The 23000-nt window shown below is 29.2% G+C and overlaps 2 protein-coding genes and 1 pseudogene across 3 annotated transcripts; 2 read left to right on the top strand and 1 right to left on the bottom strand.

Moving 5' to 3' along the window:
* Positions 1 to 4493: 4493 nt before the first annotated feature.
* On the top strand, positions 4494 to 6003 carry LOC110707709 (eukaryotic translation initiation factor 4E-1-like). Of its 2 annotated transcripts, XR_002508583.1 has the most exons (3): positions 4494 to 4855; positions 4981 to 5007; positions 5790 to 6003. XR_002508583.1 is itself a non-coding variant. In XM_021885746.1 (2 exons), exons 1-2 carry the CDS (start codon positions 4593 to 4595, stop codon positions 5797 to 5799), a joined length of 273 nt encoding a protein of 90 aa, XP_021741438.1. In that variant the 5' UTR covers positions 4500 to 4592; the 3' UTR covers positions 5800 to 6003. The 2 variants fall into 2 exon arrangements, 1 of the variants encoding a protein (XP_021741438.1); XM_021885746.1 differs by lacking the exon at positions 4981 to 5007 and having other exon boundaries at positions 4500 to 4855.
* A 1230-nt stretch (positions 6004 to 7233) lies between these two features.
* LOC110708104 lies at positions 7234 to 9669 on the bottom strand (annotated as a pseudogene).
* Positions 9670 to 16879: 7210 nt separating this feature from the next.
* Positions 16880 to 21103, top strand: LOC110707708 (senescence/dehydration-associated protein At4g35985, chloroplastic-like). The gene is made up of 5 exons (XM_021885745.1): positions 16880 to 17591; positions 19905 to 20029; positions 20147 to 20313; positions 20512 to 20596; positions 20759 to 21103. Exons 1-5 carry the CDS (start codon positions 17028 to 17030, stop codon positions 20919 to 20921), a joined length of 1104 nt encoding a protein of 367 aa, XP_021741437.1. The 5' UTR covers positions 16880 to 17027; the 3' UTR covers positions 20922 to 21103.
* Positions 21104 to 23000: the final 1897 nt, after the last annotated feature.

Here is a 23000-nt window from a genome sequence, read left to right as displayed (position 1 = left end):
CACATGCAACATTAATTTCAATAACACCAAAAATCCCCAATTTAACCAAATTAAAGAACCCTAACTTTTCTACAGCATCAAAATACAAATTACATCAACATTATTCAAATAAACACACAATTGGCAGTACAAACTACAATGTCAATATCATATGAACCACAAATACAACACAATTCTACTCAAATCAACTTCAAATATAACAATTCGTATACAAAATTATGAACAAACTGACCTTTTTTTTTCAGCCAACCAAATCTTCAGCAAATGCGTGAACAATCCTCCCAACAGCTTCGCAATTAAGCAATTAACAAGAACCCTAAGTCTAATTGAATTTCTATCCCACAAATTTTGATTCTTCACTATAAACAGCAGCAAAAATGGGCAAAAAACGAAGAAAATCGTGGTTTAAAAAAAGGGAAGTAACAAACTAGCCGTTGACATGGGGCCCACAAACGGCAAATCAGACGGAATAGTAACGGAGGTACTGAAACCTATACTTTTGTCAGTTTGGAGGTACTAATTTTAAAAAAAAAAATTAGATGGGTACTAAAATTCAATTACCCCCAATTTTGAGGTACTAAAATTCAAATTACCCTAAAAAAAATTGCAAATTACAGCCCAAAATTTGTTATAAATTGTAAATTGCAACCTAATTCAATTTTTTCATCGGTTTGCATGTCGAAAAATGTTCGGTTATGGTTACAGCAAAACATAGTTGCCCACAAATCGATACATTTTTGTTACGTAAAACGAGACACTTACGTTATTCTTTTGCTAATATCGAGCTCAATTCGGACCTTAAGAACTAAAATGGCTCTTAAAACGTTAAACGATTATTTTTAACACGCAAACCGATAAAAAAGTTGAATTGGGTTGCAATTTACAATTTATAAGAACTTTTTGGCTGCAATTTGCAATTTTTTTTAAATGGCTGCAATTTACAAAATACAAACTTTAAATGGTTGCAATTGGCAAATTTTCCTTAATTTTACTTGAACTATTTTTACTGATTCTATAATATTTCTTCTTTAAAATTATTGATTCTTAATGAATTGAAATTGTTTAACTGAACTTATATTATTTTTACTGAACTGAAATTATTTTTGCTAAATATTTTTTTTTTTAAGATAAAGTGAACAGGGCTAAGTAATTAAATAGGATGTCATTTGACTTATAATATTGATCAAGTATGTGGTATGTCCAATGCAATGGTGTGGCTTAATTCAACACTAGTCAAAAAGAAAACATGCATACTAATCATTTTCGGAATGGAATTGAAGATGAAAATCGCTAATAAACCACACTTCTCACTACACGATCAACTTATAAGTATCTACTAACTAAACATCGATGTACCAATTCAATAAAAAAAAAAAAAAAAAAAAAAAAAAAAAAAAAAAAAAAAAAACATCGATGTACCAATTCAAGAGACGAGTAATGACATATTAATCAACAAAACGATGTGAGAGATCAGATCCGATGACTTCGTTGGCGCAACAATTTGTGTCTTATGGCCTGGGAATGCGAAAATTCTACCGTAAATGACACGTATTGTTATGTACCACTAAAGTAACTTAGCGCAATGTACCACTATTAAAGTTAATTAAGTATATTATTTAATTTTTGCATTTCTATAATTAGTGGTTTAAGGATCAGATCTTTGTGTTCACTATATAGTTTTTTTTCCCTTCTCATATTTTTATACTAAACTAAATGTAAGCCTGTGCGATGCACGGTTCTTATAACATATTGATCTTTACCATTATTTTTCGCTATTTTTTGGATAAAATTATTAGAATAGAAAAAAAAAGGACACAATTGGTATGTTAAAATTAATAAAATCATACATAACAATATAATAAAACTCGGTAATTTTATTTTCAAGATTTTATACTCTGTATAAGAATCTTAATCATCATAATTAAAAGAAGATATAATCATGAAATAAAATTAATATTATACACACATTCGAAATTAAAAAATGTACTCCATATATACATATAAGAACGATGCGGGTCATACTTCTAATTATCTTTCAAGAAATATAAAGGCTATCTAAATGGACAATCAATATAAATTAAAGATCAAATTAAATCATGATAATAACAAGGAAGATGGAGTGTGTAGAATATTCTTTATATATATATATATATATATATATATATATATATATATATATATATATATATATATATATATTTATTTCATTTTGATTTTTATGTCTCCTATTTTAGAAAAATGAAAAGATAAGGAGTTTTTTTTTATTATTTTTTTTTTTGGGAAGGGGGGGGGGGGGGGCGGGGAATAAGGAGGTTTTAGTATAGATGTATTCGTTTATTTTGCTTATGTGACAAATGAATTTTTTTATTATAAAAGAAATTGCAAATCTCTTTTTATTATGATAAAATATCTAATAAAAAAGATAATATTTTTTTAAAAATTTATTTAAACTATCAATTTTTGGAACTCCAAGATTACAAAAGGGTTAGAACGACATGAATAAATTATTTTGAATAATTTGTCCGTTTTTAAACATATAATTAGCATAAAATAGTAAAAAAAAAAAAAAAAAAAAACTTCCTCCGTTTTTAAGTGTTACAATGGTTGACATAACAATGACAAATGCTTAGGGTTTTTTTCTATCAGTAACAATATTCCAAAGATTTAGTTAAGCTCATTGTCCACTAAATAGAATAAAAACATTACAAAAATACACATAAAAATAGGAATAAAATTGATAAATAATAAATCTAAACACGTTTATGTAAAATAAATTTATATTTTTATATTAAAAAGTAAAAGGCAAATATACCAGAAGTGAAAACAATATTACGGAATTAATCTAAAAATTGTAACAGTACATATAAATCCTAATATTATTATGAAACCCGGCCCATGGGATGCACGTTATTTTAATTAAATGTATCTAATTGAACAGAGTTTTCCCTCTATGTTAAGAGCATTTCAGGGTATAGGTCTAACCACCTCAATTATTTCTTCGACATGCTATAGTTAGAAAAGTCTCTCGGCGATGGGAGTGGGAGATTTCCAATAATAAGCCATATGCTTTGCGAACTATATTCCACTTTAATGCATTTTTCTCTTAAAACACCTTCGTGAAGAGGCGCACTCCAATACCATTGATGTCCAATAGGTTTGATAGTAATGTCTGGATCTGTTTTAATTGTGCATGATTGCATGAATGTAATCACCCTATAATTAAAAAAAAATTAAAAAAAATAATAACAATATAAGCTAAATTAAGAAAATCGAATCCAAACCTTATAAATTATATTGTAAATGAACTTACAAAAATACCTTCTCTAATTAATCTGATCTGTTAAAAAAAGTATAATAATTAGAAAATCAATTGCAAGCATAAACTTAAATATGTATTAAAAATTAAACTAACAATACCCAACCATTGATGACCTAAAACTGATGCGAAATTTTTTGATGTGATTTTGTATGATATGTCAACTGCAAGTACAATGATTCTATGATAAACGTACGAGGTTTTTTTGTTTTTCTCTTATCATAGAAAAGCTATCTATATTTATCATTTATATAAATATTATGAGTTGGAGTAGTATATTATATCTTTTCAAAAATCTTATCATACAAAAGTTATTAACTATTTTTATTATATTTTTTCTAACCAACTTTTATTTTTTATTTATTTTTTGTAAATCATGCCAACATATCAAATAAAAGACATAAGGCATACATAAGTTATACTATTGTAGGATTTATAACATATTGTACTGTAGTTCCATATTAAGTTGTATAGTATATAACATATTGTAGCTTCCATATAAAATATTTTGTTTAAGTTGTGTTATTTTTATATTATAAAATAAATTAGATATATGATCTATGAATGAAATAATTATATAACTATAGCAATAAAAAAATTTCTTTTATACGAAACCATGATAAATAGGTAATGTAAAAAACTTAAAAGAGAAAACAAATATATTATATAGAATTTATATCTAATATAATTATGAGATTAATGAATTTAAACTCTCAAATTTCATTCGTTAATTTTGCTTAGGTGGCAAATGATTTATTTAATTCTAAAATAAAATAGAAATCTAATTTTTAATTGGTCGAAATAATATCCTTACTTATGTGGTGCTCCAAATGCTATTCAAAAATGTCTACTTTATATATATGTGTGTGTGTGTGTATGTGTATATATATATATATATATATATATATATATATATATATATATATATATATATATATATATATACATATACATATATATATATGTATATGTATATATATATATATGTATATGTATATATATATATGTATATGTATATATATATATATATTTATATATATATATATATGTATATATATATGTATATATATATATACAGAAATGGGATCATATGAGACCACATCCCTTATAACCCTTTTATATGTGAGGACTCATTATAACCGTTGGATCAATTACATCCAACGATCATAATTAATCCCGGTCAAATGCGTTTTTCCTCTCTCCTCCTTCTCTTTCACGCACAATTTTCTCTCTCCTCGTTCAAGTTCATCCAACGATTAGAGAGAGAAGCAAAACTATGGCAGTACAAGAGCTTGAGAAATCAATGGCGGCAACTGAGATTGAAGACCAGAGAAAAGACGATGATGATTTGGAGGAAGGCGAGATTATCAACGACAACTCAAACGCCGAAAAACCCAGCAAATCAATCGCAACAACTCATCCTCTTGAGAATGCTTGGACTTTTTTGTTGGATAATCTTACTGCTAAATCGAAACAAGCTACTTGGGGTAGATCTATTCGACCCATTTATACTTTCTCTACTGTTGAAGAATTATGGAGGTTTCTCTTTTTATCTTTGTTTTTCAATTTTATTAATTTGATTGTGAATTTATTGAATTTGGTTGTTTGAATCTTTTTGTGATATGGGTGATTGATTGATTATGTTCTTGATGTTGTACGCAAAGAAGCTGAGAATTGTGACTGCTGACAAGGTATTCGACGAAATGCCTCACTGAATTATTTTTTTCAGATTTCTTTCATTTTTGTTTTTGTGTTTTTGTTTTCTGGTGTTGGATCTGAATGTGAATATTTCAGAGCTCTAAATCTAAGTATTATTGCAAGAAATTTATTGAGGCTATAATTTTGTTGCTTAAGTTTGTTGTGTAGATGATCTGAACTTTTGAAGTGTGTATATAGTTCAAATTGGGGGTTGTTGAGAGTAGTTGTATTCTTTTGTGATTTGAAAACAATTAAGATCTGGGATTTTGTTTAAATTGGGGGGGGGGGGACTTTTATGTTAACTATTACTTTTAGGAGGCACAACAGAAGTTAGAGGGAATTCGAAGAAGTAATTTTCTTCTTACTCTTGGACTTAAATTTTTGCTCTTATGCTGCACATTCCTTTGGGGATTTTTTCAATTTCTTTTTCTCAATTCTCCTCCCTCCCTCTCTCTTCCTATTTTTGCACGTCTAAGCATAAGTTTCAGAAGATGGTATGTAATGAATTTTGCATGTTTGTTAATGCTTTTGGCCCTTGTGTTATAATTTTTGCTGTGATCTTAGATTTCTTCATGAGCACAATAATGGAGTACTAGTCTGAACTTGAGTTTTCGTGTTCACGTCCATGTTCACCATAGCTTGATGTAGTAGTTATAAACATTGTTTCAAATTTTGATATACAAGCATTATTTGACTTAACTTGTTTTGGGACTGCTCATTGCTCTTATTTATGTAATGTTGGCACTTCTTACTTTCTGCTCTTTTTGATTTTCAGGTCATACTAAATGATCCGTGGCCTGGAAAACGAGTTGAAGAAGGCAATTATACTAATATTCCACTAAGGGATGAGTTTCTTGAAAATGCCCGTGTTTTTATTTGTGAAACCTATTATTAGCACATTGACATGGGGTATGTTTATGTTATATGACTTTGTGTACTTTGTTTCGGTGAATAAAGATAATCTTATGGCAATAACTATTTGATTTGGACCCTGTAGTCTATTTTAGTTAACCAACTATGATGTCTCTCACTTGCTTGTCTCCCCTGTAAATCTTCCTTTGCAACTGGTGTAGATTTTGGTATTCTTGGTGAACTTGTAGTCATATATTGCTGTAATACATGGTGAGCTAGTGTGATTTAGATGTGTTGTGCAATTATCAAGTAATAATTTGAAGTTCTTGCTGAAGACTTTTGTTCGGTTATTCCTTTTTGCTTGTGTGTGATCTGAAGTATATGGACTACAATAGATCTTGTAAAATTAGTCGGTCAACAACTTGAGCGAGGTTAGGCACAACCAGATAGGTAGTTTCAACAGGGGAGCTGTTGTGGGTGTTTGTACTTTTACCTTTCTGTTGTGATCCTTGATTTTTTCAGGTCAAAAGTTCATTTAGATCTCATAAAGTTTGTTGCATTCATTCTCTGTATTAGCAACACTTGCTTAAACTAGGAGAATCCAAAATTTTGGCAGGAAAGGTGGGGCTGATTTTGTTAATCTTGATTCTCATGGTCAATGTAAAATGTTTACTGCAGTTTATGTAAGCTATCCTATTTCGTGTCAGGTGGGCTTCTACGGTCTACTTATATATTTTTCTAAGTCTATGGGTTCATATGTAGTTGCTGCTCATCAGGTGGGCTTCTAACTATTTGCTTATTTCCCAAATGATCAAAGAAATATTTGCTCATTTTCCATATAACTAATTATTTGCTCATTTGACAAATGAGAAAATTAATGTTTTCTCATTTAATAAATGATTAAAGAAATGTTTGCTCATTTGACAAATGAGCAACAAATTATTTGCTCATTTTACAAATGAGCAAAAATGTGCAAATAATTGTTTGCTCATTTATCAAATGAGCAAATACTTTTTTGCTCATTTATCAAATGAGCAAAAATGAGCAAACAATTATTTGCTTATTTGTGAGTGTGTTTGAATGTTTTAAATACATTAGCCTACTAGCTCAAGGGTAGAGCATTGTGCAAATGCACAAAAGATGTGGGTTCAAATCCCACGTATGTTCATTTATATAATGTGGAGACACAAGTTTGTATGAGAGTTTAATTGTAACAAAGTGTTTATAGTTATAAATCATTTCAAACCATTTTTTTGCTCATATAATTTAGTACGAATTTGATTTTTGATTTTTTTTAATTAATTTTTCTTATAAAGATAACCTATGTAGGAATTGAACCTACATCCCCTATGCATTTGCATAGTGCTCTACCAATTGAGCTAATAGGTTTTATCATATGTTTTAAATCATTTTCTATGTTCTAAATTTTATTCTTATACTGTGAGCTTTCTTTATGTTATAAATTTTATTCTTATACTTTGAGCTTTCCTAAAGTTAGGAGAGGAGGCAAGGCAATAAGCCTGAAATTCAAACCAAAGTCGACACCCCAACACCTCATGGCACCACAAGCTCTCCCAAGATCTTGGACGAAACACTTAACCCAATGTTCTAATTTTTTATTCTCATGTTCTAAACTTTCTTCAATTCCTATGTTCTAATCTTTAGCTCATTCACTTTTACTTTTTACTTGTTCTTTTCTTTTTGGTTATTATAAATTACTAAATCATATCTTATTGTTATGTCAATTGTTTTATGTATGCAACACACAACTTTACAAACTAGGCAACTCATCAAACAGGCGCAACAACCAACCACCTATTTGCACTTAACACACTCATTTAACACTCTACAGTCCTCCTATAGCATTTGCACTCGCTGCCCAAAGTGCAGCCACATTAGAGCAAACTTCTTGCAGCCTCACACGCATACCAAAATAGCCCAATAGCCGCAACATCTACACGATACACACACAGCACATGAACACACTTGACCCTTACTGACCTAAACTCAGACTCTCTTGCAAGCCCCTACATATACACATGTAACACAACACATTTTTTATGAGCAAATTTTTGATCATTTGTCAAATGAGCATTTATCAAATGAGCAAAAATGTGCAAATAATTTTTTTTTTTTTTTTAATGTAGCTCCAAAACCAAGTGAAAAGAAGTTCTTTGGATCAGCTTTCAAGTAAGAAATAATTAATCAAAATGCCAAAGATAGCACAGGAAATGCAAGCAGAAAATTTGGCAGCTGCTTATATTGGAAATACTGCAAAAGGCCAACACCCCTGAAACAAGGAACGATTCAAGACAATTAAGGTGGGAAAGATAAACTACATGCCTATGACCTTATTAAACTTCTACCATGTAATGACTATAACTGTCAAAGGCAGTCAATCCATGAATTAGTCCCATACTTCCAGTCCTCTCGGATCACATTTTTATAAATATGAGCACTTTTCGGAAATTTTGAAGCTTGAGGTGAATCCTTAGGCAAAACATAACATGGGTAACTCGCCAAAGAAAGTCTGTAATATAGCTCCATATGTCATGGCATCATTATAGTTGTTCAGTGGATCACACATACATACTGATGATGACCCCATAATAATAAACAATGTGGAATACAATTAAAAAATCATCCAAGATCCAACATAATGGAACAACAAAGCATAGGTTGACTGCACTATCAGTGAAAATTGTTGGCAAAGAGAGATTGCATACCAATAATGACTCTGGATAAAACCATATAACAAAGGAATCTTTGCTTTGCACCAAGGCCTCATTTCATCTGGATTGCGTCCATGACAGACATTATAATAGCCATAAGCTTGAAATGCAAGGAAGGGAATGAAGATGCATATACACCGCAATGCTCCTGCTAAAAGAACTTGTAGACCCAACTGAATTCCATGAAAATAAAAGGTTATTAGGGCATAACATCTTAAACTCTCGAATCCTGCAACAATGAGACATTAGACATGATGCAAATTAACAGTACTTACATTAGCACGCTTCTTCACATACATGGCATAATAAGACTGGTGTAGGGCCTTAAAACCATTATATCCACCATTAAGCACTCCGTTCGACCTTGCACAGCCAGAGAGAGCAAACAATAGAACGGGAACATTACAAAAAATAAAGATACATACCGCCAATTGATAGTAGAGCATACAAGCTTTCTGAATAGCTACATATCAAGAAATAAAGTCATACTCAAAACTCACAAAATATGTAAAATTGTTCAATAAATTACAAAATTAAGCAAAGGAAAAAAGTTGTACATCGATGAGTAAAATATCGAAGCTGGATTGAAGCTAAACAAGATAGATGCACGCAGAGATGCATTTTGTGTCAATGAAGAGTTACAAGTCAATCAAGGTGTACAAAGACAAATAACACTTATAATTAAGTGTCTTACAAACGCGAACCTTGAAAATGACCAGATGATATTATACCATTATATTGTATTGGAGTGTACTCATAAGCCAAAATGCCCTTGAAGAAGATGAATTCAAACTACGATTTACGCCATACTTTGCATCATTATAGTAATAGTAAGCTAATAATGCCATCATTTATCTATGTTTAGCTAATAAAGATGAATTAATCAAGGAAGAGATACCTGCATAAAGATAGTGCAGCAAAGACAAAGGCAACATTGTTGATCACATAATCAGACAATCCCAGTACAGCTCTATACCCAATTATCGAAATCAACGGCCGGAAAACTATCTTGAAATCCCAAACTGAATACGATAATACCACAACAACACAACTTTGGAATTTGATAATAAATCAAAAGTAAATTCAAGACTAAACATGAACATGGAACACAACTTATTTTGCTGATTTGCTCATTTTTATTTTTGCTTTGTTTTTTTTTTTTTTTTGTATTTTCTCATTTTAATTATGTTTGCTCATTATATTTTTTCTATATTATTACACATATTTAGGTTTGCTCATTTTCAATTTATTTGCTCATTTTAAATTTGATTGCAAATAAGAACATAATAACATAGGAGCATAATAACATCATTTGGAAATAAGAACATAATAAGAACATTGTAAGAGTATTAAATTGGAAATTTCAAGACATGAATATGAAAATCTTAACAAAAATTCAAAAATAACATGCAATTCAATGCAATAGAATCGAAAATTATCTGAACAATAAAAAATTCTCAATTACTAAAATCGAATATTATTTCTTAATTTTTGATGATAAGTTTAATCTGAGATCATTAGAATCACTATCAAGTTTTTTGTTGTATTCATGAAATTCAAAAAATTTCAATAATTGATGAAACCTTAATAATTGATGCAATTCAAAATTTTCAGAGCAGTAAAATCAAAATTAAAAAGTTGAACAAACCTTGATAATTATCGAGCCTTCAAATTCTTTAATCGAAGTTATTCGTACTTGTAAAGAAGAAGATGAAGTCAAAATTGTCAAGCCTTCAAATTGATTAATCAGTCGCCACTGATAATTACGGAGCTTCGTTGTGCAGAGAGAATAATTGAGAAAGTTGAAGCAGTTAAGTGTGCAGTGGTTTTATTATTCAGCTTTGTATTTTAATCTCGGCCGTTGAATTTTATATAATCTAATGGCTGGTATTGGTTCTCATATAGATGAAGGTTCTCACATAAAGGTGGTTCTCACATGGATCCCGACCCTATATATATAAATATAAATAAAGTACGGATGCACGACTTTGGTAATTTATTTATTTATTTTTATTATTAAATAAGAACAGATAAAGTCATTAATACGAAGACATTAATTATTACTGTAATGGATAAGCTATTGCAATTGTTTTCAAAGAAAGAAAAAATTGTTACAATTAATTAAAATATGCTTTTTATTAATAATATAATTAAAAAGTAATTTGCTAGGTTCAAACAGATTCTCTCTTTCACCTCTATTTAGAGTATATTTTTTGTCTATAGTTGTGGTACATGTATCTTGGGCCTCCCGTAAATGATGTTGATAAAATTATTCTATTCCCCTTTTCAGCCCCGTGGTACATGTATCTTGGGCCTCCCGTGAATGATGCTTACAGAATTATTCTATTCCCCTTTTCAGCCCCAATTATGTAGTATGTAGTGTCTATTCTTTTTCTGTAGTTGTGGTACATGTATCTTGGGTCTCCGATGAATGTTGGTGGCAAGATTATTCTTTTCCCGTCTTCAGCCCTGGTAGTATCTTCGTTTACCATTGCATCTCTCATCATGATGGTATTGTAAATTTCACCTGTAGGTTGGATTTTCAACTATGAAAAGAAAACAATTATTATTATTTCTACGTATTGTGTGGTTAATTGGTGGTGCATGTATTATGAATTAAATTAATGTCTATTTATAAGGAAATACAATAAATCATATCTTCTTTACACATCTTTATGATATACATTGGATATATATTTATTTTTTTTTGCACATCTTTTTTTATTATTTTATTTTCTTAATTTTATGTTAAAAAAATTAAAGATCATGTACTTTAATAGTATGTGTTTTTTTAAATAAAATTAAAAATTTGGGTTTAAAAATAAATACTCCTTTCTTTTAAGGAATAAATAAATAAATACTCCACCTACCCTTTTTCGTCTTATCTGCTCTGTTCAACTGTTTCATTTTTCACTATAATAAACCTTAACCAAATCAAAAATAAAATTGATATAAAAAAATCTATACATTTAGATAAGATAAACCAATGTATTTACCAGGAAGTGAATAACTGTTGTGAAATTGATCTAAAGAATGTAATTGTATAAAATCAAATCTATGCATTGGAATTTTTTCATCATCCCTAATCTCTCGGACAACAGTATTTTGAAAAAAATTGAATCATTATTTTGTTGTCACTGACAACGCGATATTAATTCTTATTTGGAACGATTGAAAAGTATCTAATGGTGTAAACTTTTCCTTCAATCAATTTCGGACGAAAGGGTTGAACAAAGTTGGATTTAATTAAGGCATGAATGTAATCACCCTGTAATTAAAAATAAGAAATTAAGTTAACTAATTACAATAAAAACTAAAGAGGTTTCAAAAAAAAAAATTAATAGAGGTAAATATTTTATAAGAAATACCTCCTCGTCCAATAGGACCATATCCAAACTTATTAAGCTATCTTGTTTGCGAAAGTTTAGTACGTCAAACAGGCGAGAAACTCGTACTTTGATTTTCCAATCGTTTTTGCTCGAATTTAATTCTCTGATTAAATTAGATCTGCATGTAAAAACAAGACATAAACATAAAATTTTTTAAGTATCCCAAAATAAACACAATGTAAGTAATAATTACAAATATAAATTTAAAAAATAAGCTAACAATTACCCAGCCATTGATGATCTAAAACTGACACAAAATTACTAACACAAAATTTATTTGATTTGGTTTTGTATTGATACGAAATTTTGTTGGTGTCGTATGATGCGTCAATTTATAATGGTAGGTATCACAAATAATTTAATTATAATCAATGAATTTTTTTTATTTCTTATCGTAAACACCATCAAAATTTGTCTTATAATGGTAGGTATGTTTTGTGATATGATTATAAGTATTTTTAATTTATCTTATTGGGTTATTATTAATATAAATTAAAAATAATTATCAATAAAAAAAATCATAGTTGCGATTATCAAATCCTAATAATGAATATTATTTCAATATACAACCATCAAATACCAACATTCATACACATAATAAAATGCTAATGGGTAAAAAGTATAGTTACGAATAGCGAGTAAGATATTATTTGTGTTTTGCGTCATATAATATTTATATGTAATGGGTGTTTATTATCATATAATATTTCAACCAAAGATATTTCAATACTATGCTAGTAACCTCGTGAAGATAGTTTTTAGATAATATAGTGGTTTAATTAATAATATCTTTTTGGAGAACTTGTAGTTTATTTATATCATTAGATTTTTACTTTATTTATTTTCCATGAAAATAATGTAATTCGTGGCCAGTAACTACAATAGTTTTTAGATAGTATAGTGGTTTAATTAATAATATCTTTTTAGAGAACCTATAGTTTATATAGTGGTTTAATTAATAATATCTTTTTGGAGAACAGGTAGTTTATCTATATCTATCATTGGATTTTTACTTTTTTTTTTCCCATGAAAATAATTTAATTCGTGGATTTTAATCTTTGTGGCATTAAAATTGGAGATATATCAAATCTAATTTGTCACTTTTATCTAGGTGGCGAGTGAATTTTTTAATTCTAAAATAAAATAGAAATCTAATTTTTTATTGGTTAAAATAATACCTTTGCTTACATGGCGCTTCAAATGCTTTCCAAAAATGGCTACCTTATATATATATATATATATATATATATATATATATATATATATTAGATTTTTTTATTTATTTCACATCATACACCCTATTTAGATTTTTCGTAGGACAACTTTATATATAAAAATACTTATCAATTTTGAATCCTTCGCAATTTATTATATCCATTATTATCCCTCTAGACTACCTTGAAAAAGAAATATCAATTACTTGTTTGATTTATTTTACATCATACAACCTATTTAGATTACTCGTAGAACTACTTTATATATAAAAACTAGCTTAAGGCCCGTGCCATGCATGGTAAGTCTAATTTTTTTAAGAAAATTAATTATATCCAACAAATAAAATTTGATTAAACATACACATCAAATATATAGAAATTATAATGTCATAATTTATATTAATAGGCAAAGTAAAAAAATTAAACAAAAATGGATTTTTTGCGCTGCCCAAACCCGAGAATTTTGTTAGGCGGGGTTTGGTTTGATCAAGTCTAGTGGCCATATTAGTAAATACTTATTTAAAAATGTCTTTTTAATAAACATAAAAAATTAATCAAATAACAGACTAAAATCTCCACTAAAACTATTAGCAAAAGTGCACAACACACACACACACATCACCTTTTATATATCACCTTTTATATCTAAATAATCATTTCAATGGAAATAAATAGTATTTTGATCGTTAAAGGCAAGAACAATCAATAATTGGGCAACACTAATCTATGTTATTACAATTTCTGTTTATGGATTGATGCTCTACATATACGATATCATTATTCTTTGTTGTTATAAAAAATGTGTTTGAAGCTATCCAATAATTGTAGTTTAATTATTTTTCTTTATTGTCTTAAAAGTTAATTGTAGATTATATATATATACACACACACACACACACACACACAAATGGAGATGTCAATTGTCACTACGTCTGGCGTGTCTTTGCAGATTATTTATGAATGTTGAATGTAATAAATTTATCATCTCAATCAAGTGTCTCGACAAAAGATAATATTTTTTTTTGGGTTTTACTAAGATATTGATTTTTTTGATTACGTAATTTACAAAAAAATTGATTGATATTTTACCTTTTCCTAGACTTAGGCATATGATTTAATTGTCAAACACAACATTTATTTTATAGTTATACTATACTCTATAAATCCTTAATTTGTGATAATATATACGTAGTAGTAAAATTTCAAAAACAAAATTGCAATTAATTTGAATATATAGTTATATTGAAATTGAAATAAAATATTAGCTAGAGGTATTTGAAAAAAAAATATTAAGTGATGTTTTAAAGTAATTTCCTTAACATTTATAATATGAATCAATGTATTATTACTTTTTTGGCAAAATTTAATAATACTTCCTTTAAAAGATAATTAAAAAATAGTTGGAATAATTATTTAGGTAAATGTGTATAGAAAAAATTATGAACACCAAGTAAAAAGAATATATATTTGTCATAAAAACAATATAAAAGATATGGAAAGATATTATTATAGAATCAGATATTAACAAAAAAAAAAGGTTAAAAAGGGAAGAGGAGTTTTGGAGGGAAAAAACAGCACCAGAATGTGACACGTGTCTTTAGTATTAAGTTATTGATGATACTTATTTATTTTGAATCCTTCTCAATTTACTAGAGCCACCAAAGTTATAATTACTCTTTCTTGATTGTAAACTCAATTTTATTAATTCTATGTCATGTAACTTACAAAATAAGAATAAAAAGGAAAAGGTAAATGATTTAATTGAGCATTTCCTCAATTGTGTAAATACTTTTCTATTTACGTTTAGCATGATTTCCAATGCATAATGTTGACAATTAAAATTACTAAAATAATAAAAAGTTGATGAAAATTATCACTTTCGTCATAGACTGACTTGTTGAACTTTTTTTCACTCCTTATGCATGTAACTGTAACTTTTTTTTTCACTTTTTTATTAATGTAATTAAGACATATTATTTAATATTAACACTCTCATTTATTTTTTGATGCCCACATTATATTGATTTTTTCCTTCTCAATTTTCTTTAATTTTTTATTTTTTTTCCCTTTAGATTATCTAGAATGGAGAAAAATCAAATAACATATGTTTGATTTATTTTACATCGGTTAAGTTCCGCTAAAGTCATTTATTTATTAACACTCTTGACACAATTTAGTATTTTTACAAATGGCCTTTTACTTTAGAGGCAACTATGTTAAATAAGATATAATTCAAATAAGTCACATCATAATTAGAAGGAATGCGTAATACTCGTATATCCTAAATTTATTGGCGCATCCAATAAACACACAATGTTATAATTCTAGCCTATGTAGGGATTGAACTTACATCTATGTGCAAGGCACATTGCTCTCCATTTGAGCTAATAGGCTCTTACAGTCAAATAAATCATTCATAATAAAAACAAATCATTCAACTTTTACATGAACAGTTCAATATATACACATCGATCTACACTGAATCTCCTCACATGTACTCAGACAGACCCTTACGCTTACTAAGGTACAAACCATATTGGGGATACTTTGTCAAGAATGATGTAGAAATAAGATAATGTAGTTCAGGCAAGGTACAATTAGATTCCAAATTAAAGCTTTTGATACGGAGTATGAATTTTACCTTTGATAATCATATACTTGTATAATTATTTTCCTAAAAAAGGAGATGTCAAATCACCCCAATAGTATTACGAAACTATTCAGGCCAAGAAATTAAAAAAAAAAAAAATGTTTATGATTTGTAAGTCGCAATAATTAGAATCTATAAGATTAATTGATGACAACTTCTCACAATGATAACAGAATACAATTTCAATTATCTAAGTCTCTTAACATCAATGTCTATATTGTTTGGATCAACAACTTTAATTGTTTAATCTCAAATTTTCATTAATTCAAAAATAACTTAATGAACCTTTTTTTTTTTTTTTTTTTTTTTGGTGAAGCTTTGTTTCTATTATAATGCATTAAGAACAAATAATATCAAAGCAGGTAATTGATTGATTCATAATTGGAAACAAAAATTAGAGTTTTTGTCTTTCTGATCAACGATGGGAGATATAAATACCGAGGAAAACATATAAATTACCTAAATTGAACCTTCAAGCTAAGGTTGTCGAAGGATTGTTCCTTCAAATTACAATTTGCTTCAAGCGTCAAACTTGATAAAAAAAATTTATGGAGAAAAAAAGAATGAGAGACAGAGAGAGAAAGAGATGGGGAGGAGAGCGGAGAATTAGGGTGAAAAAAATCATTTTATTTTTATTTATTTATTTATAAATTTTTTACACATATATATGCTTACAATACATAGCAATACATGACTTTTACATTACATATCAATACACGTCATGTACTGTAGACCATCCCCTGGGAATGAATCAATTCCCCATCACAAAAGTATGAAACAAAAATATGAGTGATAAGTAGGTTTCATGTAGCCTAGACATGAAAGCCAAACTATTCCAAACTAGCAATTAAGTATCACAAAATAAAGGTGTTCCTAGGCTCCTAGCAAAATATATTCCTTATTATAGCTAGCTTTTGAAAATTAAAGTACTTACCACTATTTGTAATCAAATTCCCTTATCCTCTCTTTTAGTAAAGCTATGCTCTACTTGATCTAACAGAATATATACTTATGATCTTCTAATCTTATTCACACACATTTTTCTTTCATACCCTATATTTCTCCCTTAATTAATTTGGCCTTTACTACATATACATATTACATATATGCATGTACCTTAGCTAGTACTCCTACCTTAGTTCTTCCTACATATCAAAAACCCTAACAAAACTAGCTATGAAGTCTTTTAGTCCTTTTTCATCAGAATCGCGCTCATCTAACCAAATAAAAGTCGAAACCAACACAATCAAGCACGAGCTTTTGCTCCGTATTCCAGGATGTGTAGTCAACTTGATGGAAGAAGGACAAACCATAGAGCTAGGACGAGGAGATTTCTCTATATACGTCCTTTCTGACCAAAATATACCCCTAGCAACCATCATCAAGGTCGCGGATAACCTACAATGGCCACTCACGAAAGATGAACCCGTGGTTAAGCTTGATGCTTTTCACTATCTTTTTACGTTGCCCATGAAAGGGGGTGATCCTTTGAATTATGGGGTGAGTTTCTCGGACCGATGTGACAAAAAATTGTTAGGGTCCTTGGATACTTTCCTTAGAGAACATTCTTGTTTTTCTTGCTCATCTACGGCGAAAGGGAGAAATAATAATGATCTTGATTGGAAGGAGTTTGCTCCTAAGGTTGAAGCTTATAATGGAGTCTTGGCTAGGGCAATTGCTGGAGGAACTGGCCAAATTGTTAAGGGCATTTTTATGTGTAGCAATGCTTACACCAACCAGGTATGATAGTATATGGTTTAAATATTTCTTTAGTTCAGATCATAGTGTTTAGGTCACGTCTAGATTATACTAATTCAATTATATTGTGTTTGATCTAAACCATTTTAAATGAAGATTTGAGTTTCATTTGGGTTATGTATGGTAACTAGGGAAGCAATTAAAAATGTTGGTGTACTAGCCTATTAAAATATACGTAATACTCCGTACTTTATCACCAATTTCATTTATGGGGAGAAAAATATTAAACCTAAGCTCCTTTAGGAATTTTATAAGGTAATAAGTAAAACAAGTTCATATTTATTGAATAGTTCATGGAAATAATTTTTTTTTTTTTTAAAAATAGAGAGTTGTTGTACACCCTTCTTCGACATAATTAAATTGCCCCCTTGTTAATTTTTTTTTTTTAATCATGGATATAATGCCGATAAAAATGTTACATTGATTTCGTGGGACTTTAGGCCCAAATAGGAAACTCGAATTGTATTAAGTCCTCATTTAAGAAAAGAAAAGAAAAAAAATAAAAATAAAAAATAAAGAATAATTGTAAATTAAAAAGAGGGGGAGGAAGCAAGGGGGACAATGGTAGGAGTTGTATATATGATAGTACATAATGCCCGTGCGATGCACAGTTTGTTTATATATTTTTAAATAAAATATTTTACTAAATATATATTTATCTAATAAACTTTGTGATATTCACTTGCTTATTACTTGAATTTTTTATTATAAAATGAATTATTAACTTTGTTTCTCATAGTGTATTTTTTGTAGTTCTGTTTGTAAATAGATATCTATGTTATTATTGATTTGAAGTTATTGTTATTAAACTTAAATTACTTTTACTGAACTGAAAGTATTTTTACCAAACCAATTTTTTTTACTAATTAAAACTTATTTTTTTTACTAATTTTTTTTTTTTTTTTTTTTTTTTTGTAAATAAATTAAATATACTATAAATGGATCTTATTTTAAAGAAATTTTGAAACAAATTTTATGATGAAAATAAAACCGAGTTATACGATTTTTATTAAAAATCGTGATTAATTTTGTATATATGACATATTATAAGTATGGTGATAATAAAATTCTATACAATATTTTTAATTTTATCTTAAAAAATCTATCCAAGAATCGCTTACTTAACATTATATGTGTCACAATAATACCTATTTATCGCCTACGTGGCGCGACACTTGGCGAAAAACTGAAATGCCAAGTGTCGCTATCTCGTGCCTTGGCTACGAGACCGGCTTTATTTATTAGTGACTAGTTTTGTGCCCGAGCGATGCCCAGATGGTTGATAAAATTTTAAGATAACATTTTTACTTAAATGTTAAATACGGTCAAAGATAACATTTTTACTTAAATGTTAAATACGGTCAAATAATTCGTTCTGATAATGTAGGATAATTAGACATACGATATCATATGGAGTGTACTTTGTATAGTTTTGTTTGTAAATAGATATCTATGTTATTATTGACTTGAAATTATCTGTATTGAACTTTAATTATTTTCACTGAACTGAAAGTATTTTTACCAAACTAAAATTATAGTTATTAATACTTATTTTACTTATTCTCTAATATTTTTTAAAATAAATTAAATAACAATGCATTTTGTATGCGGCTAACTACACCATCTGGCCGAACAAAGTAACCCTTATAAAACTGATCGAGTAACCCCTGTAATACTAACTGAGTAACCTCTAACACTGACTAAGTAACCCACTATCTATAACACTGATTGAGTAACCACTATAACACTGACCAAGTAACCCTTATAGCACTAACGAAGTAACTCTGATCTTGTAATAGTTGGTAAAACGGTTTGGCCAGCAACGTATAAAAGTTTGCGATTAAATATATTATAAATGGATCTTATTTTAAAGAATTTTTTAAAACGAATTTGATATTTATTAAAAGTTATGATTAATTTTGTATATATGAAATATTAGAATTCTATCGATAATAAAACTCTATACAACAATTTTATCTTAAAAAATCTATCTAAAAATCGCCTTACTTAGCATCATATGTGTCACAATAATACCTATTTATCTCTTACATGGCTCGACACCTGGCGAAAAACTGGAATGCTAAGTGTCGTTGTCTCGTGGTCTGGCTGCGAGACCGGCTTTATATATTAGTGATATGATATGATATGGTATGATATTAGATTGGGCAGATCGACTTTAAAAAAGTAGTGGACAACGCAAAATGTTATCATAACAATAACTTTTTATTTTTAAATTTAAATTACGGAATTATCAAGCATGTATGGTACGTGAAAAGCTCGATGCGATGTTACTAGGTGCAAAGTGAAGGGAATATGATTCTTAGCCAAGAGAACAACAATGGGAGAACCACACTTGCAAAGACTAAAAGCAACAACAATATTGCTGCAAAAAACAATGCCATGAATCAAAGCATAAAGCGGTAAATCCTGTCCTATAATAGTTAGATTTTATTTTCTAGTGACTAATTAAAAAGAAGTAGCATCAATACTATGTTTATCCTTAACTTTGTACCGTGTTTGGATGGTTGCAAAATAAGTGCAAGAAATTTGTCATATGCAACACAACAAATGAGCAAAACTATGTTAAATGGAGTTGGGATAGCCACTGGATCAGTGATGGGGCCCTTGGTTAATTCCAAACAAGGCAGAGCATTTTTCTCTATGATGCCTGGAGAAGTTCTCCTAGCTTCTCTTGATGCTGTTGGTATGTTATTTTAATATCACAATTTCATGTATGTGTTATTTAGTTTCCAATTATATACCTAGTAGTTATTATATTAGGTGTTAGTTGGTGTGTTGATTGTTTGGTATTGAGTAAAACTTTGATAGGGTAGTATAGAGTAAGTTGTAGATTAATGTAAAAATGTAAATATTTAATGTAATTGTCAAATTGATTGCACAGATAAGATAATGTGTGCCGCGGAAGCTGTTGAGCAGCAAGCTCTCCAAGCCACCTCCGGGGCTGCGGTTAGGATGGTTTCCAACAGGTTTTTAATGATCACTTTATCACCTTATTATTAATGCTATTGTGATGTAAATTACTTATCTTTAGAAAATAATTAAAAGACACGTTTAAATCGAGAAAATCTTACTTTGATTGTTGTTGTGTTTAACTAAATTCACGAAATGCTATTGTTTTATCATCTTAGGTATGGAGAAAATGCAGGGCAAGCCACAGATGATGCCCTTGCAACCGCTGGACATTGCGCTGGGACGGCTTGGAACATACTCAAGATTAGGAGAGCTATAAATCCAGCTTCTGTGGCCAAATCCGGGGCTGTTCGGAGTACTGGAAAGGCTATCATAAATTGAAGAAAAATGATGTATGAAATAAGTTCAAGGGACAATATACTTTGTAATCCTAATGCTAGTGTGAATTGTATAATTTTTCAGATTGCTGTAGTTTTTAAGAATTGTTTGGTTGAGTGTTGTGGATCTAAATACTATACATCATTGTGACTATACATGTTTCTAAAATCTCCTTAAATTGGTGACATGGAGAATAGATTGAGAATTTAATTTATGAAATAGTATGTAGTTGTATTTATGGAATTGCAAATATTCCTAATTATTAAGAGAAAGTGTTCCAAGTAAATACATAGTAAAATGCTAAAACCTACTAAAACATTTAGTTTCAAAATATGCTTTTATAACAACTTAACAAAGTATGTGAGTAGGATTAGATCAACACCACCTTAACCAAATGATCCTAATCTCTTTGGGCACCAAATGATTTTTAGGCTAGGCCCAAAGGCATTATAGAGCTTTTTTAGGCCATTAGTCTTACATGCATCCTTATGCACCTAGAATGGCTGCAACACCAGCGCAAATTCTTAGCTACACAAGGGTGTAGCTAAACTAGCTGCACCAGCCTCATATATATAAACATATAGTACTTTAAAAATGAACATATGTTTTTTTTTCATCATATCTTAACTCTCTCTCTCTCTCTCTCTTTTCTACTTATTTTGAAACTTTCGCTCTCCTTTATTATCTCTATAAAAATGAGCATGTAAATACCTCACTTTTCTACAATCATTATTCTTCTTTGTCCTTCTACTTCGAGCATTCTCCAATTCGTCACCATTGTAGCATCCTCCATCGTCATCATATTCGTTGCGATCATGAGGTAATTTTGATTTTTTTTTTTAATTTTAATTAAAAAAACAGAGGATAGAGAAAATGAAGAACAAAGGAGAAGAAAATTACGATAAAATTTTGATCGGAACTATGATGAAAATTTGGATCAAAATTATTTTAGGAAAGAAAAGTGGAGAAAGAATATTTGAAAAAAGAAAACAAAAAATTTTAAAAAGGAAAGCAGAAACGCGGAAAGAACGTTATAGGTGAGTTTAATGGGTTGCATTTGGACTGCATTTTATGCAGTAGAAGTTGATTTTCATGTTGTTGCATCTAAAATAGCTGCACAAGGATGCATGTAAGAATATGCGCTTTTATGCTGGGAACATGGAGTACAAGGTTGTGGATTTGTGGGCTGAATCTAATTATGGTGGTACTTTGTTCAGTAATTATACTACGTATTTGTTTGTCCGCTTTAATTCAATCCTACATGTACGGACTAATACACTTCTCCCATTCTGATTTTTGTTGTTGACACACTTTTATCAATTTTTCCAACACACAAGTTCAGTAATAAATACTTCCTCCATTTTATAAGTTGATACTATTTGACTTTTATATTATTCACAAACTATATATACTTTGACTAGCTTTTGTAATTTATAGCTAAAAATCTAAGATATGACATAGTTAAGTGGAAACTTGTTTGGGTCATCTCAATGTATATTTTATTAATATCCACTTTTACAATTTTACGATGTTGAGAATTAGAAATATTAATTGTTTAAATAGTAAATTGACAAGCGTGATAAAAGAAAAACGTCAACTAAAAAAAACGGAAATAGTATATGTAAAATTAATAAGTATGGATAAAAATTATTTAAATTATTAAAAATTAATATATATATATATATATATATATATTTTTTGACAAGTATTAAAAATTAATATATAAAAATGTACATTGAAAGCATTATTTCATATGGCTATGCTTTATTATTACTATAAAGTAGCACTGTCAAAACGGTTTGACAGTTCGGTTTTGGTTCGGTTTGAAATCGGTTCGGTTTGAAATCGGGTCGGTTTGAAATCGGTTCAAATGTCTTACGGGTCGGTTTCGGTTCGGTTTAAATAATTATCGGTTCGGTTCGGTTTCGGTTTATTCTTGAACGGTTTAAATTCGGTTCGGGTTCTAAACGGTTCGGTTAGTAAACGGTTCGGTGCAAACGGGTTGCGGTTTGTTAACGGTTCGGTGTAAACGGTTTTTAACCCGGTTTAAATTCGGTTCGGGTTGTAAACGGTCCGGGTTGT

This window comes from Chenopodium quinoa, unplaced genomic scaffold, assembly GCF_001683475.1.
Source record: "Chenopodium quinoa cultivar QQ74 unplaced genomic scaffold, ASM168347v1, whole genome shotgun sequence".
In the NCBI taxonomy this organism is placed as follows: Eukaryota; Viridiplantae; Streptophyta; class Magnoliopsida; order Caryophyllales; family Amaranthaceae; genus Chenopodium; species Chenopodium quinoa.
The sequence above is the reverse complement of the archived record's forward strand: the minus strand, read 5'-3'. Positions and strand labels throughout refer to the sequence as shown.

What these genes read in the sequence shown, in the direction of transcription:
- LOC110707709 (XM_021885746.1), top strand. Translation starts at nt 4,593, where the DNA reads ATGGCAGTACAAGAGCTTGAGAAATCAATGGCGGCAACTGAGATTGAA.
- LOC110707708 (XM_021885745.1), top strand. Translation starts at nt 17,028, where the DNA reads ATGAAGTCTTTTAGTCCTTTTTCATCAGAATCGCGCTCATCTAACCAA. An exon ending in GCAATGCTTACACCAACCAG is followed by an intron (nt 17,592 to 19,904) that starts GTATGATAGTAT and finishes CGATGTTACTAG; the next exon opens with GTGCAAAGTGAAGGGAATAT. An exon ending in AGCTTCTCTTGATGCTGTTG is followed by an intron (nt 20,314 to 20,511) that starts GTATGTTATTTT and finishes TTGATTGCACAG; the next exon opens with ATAAGATAATGTGTGCCGCG.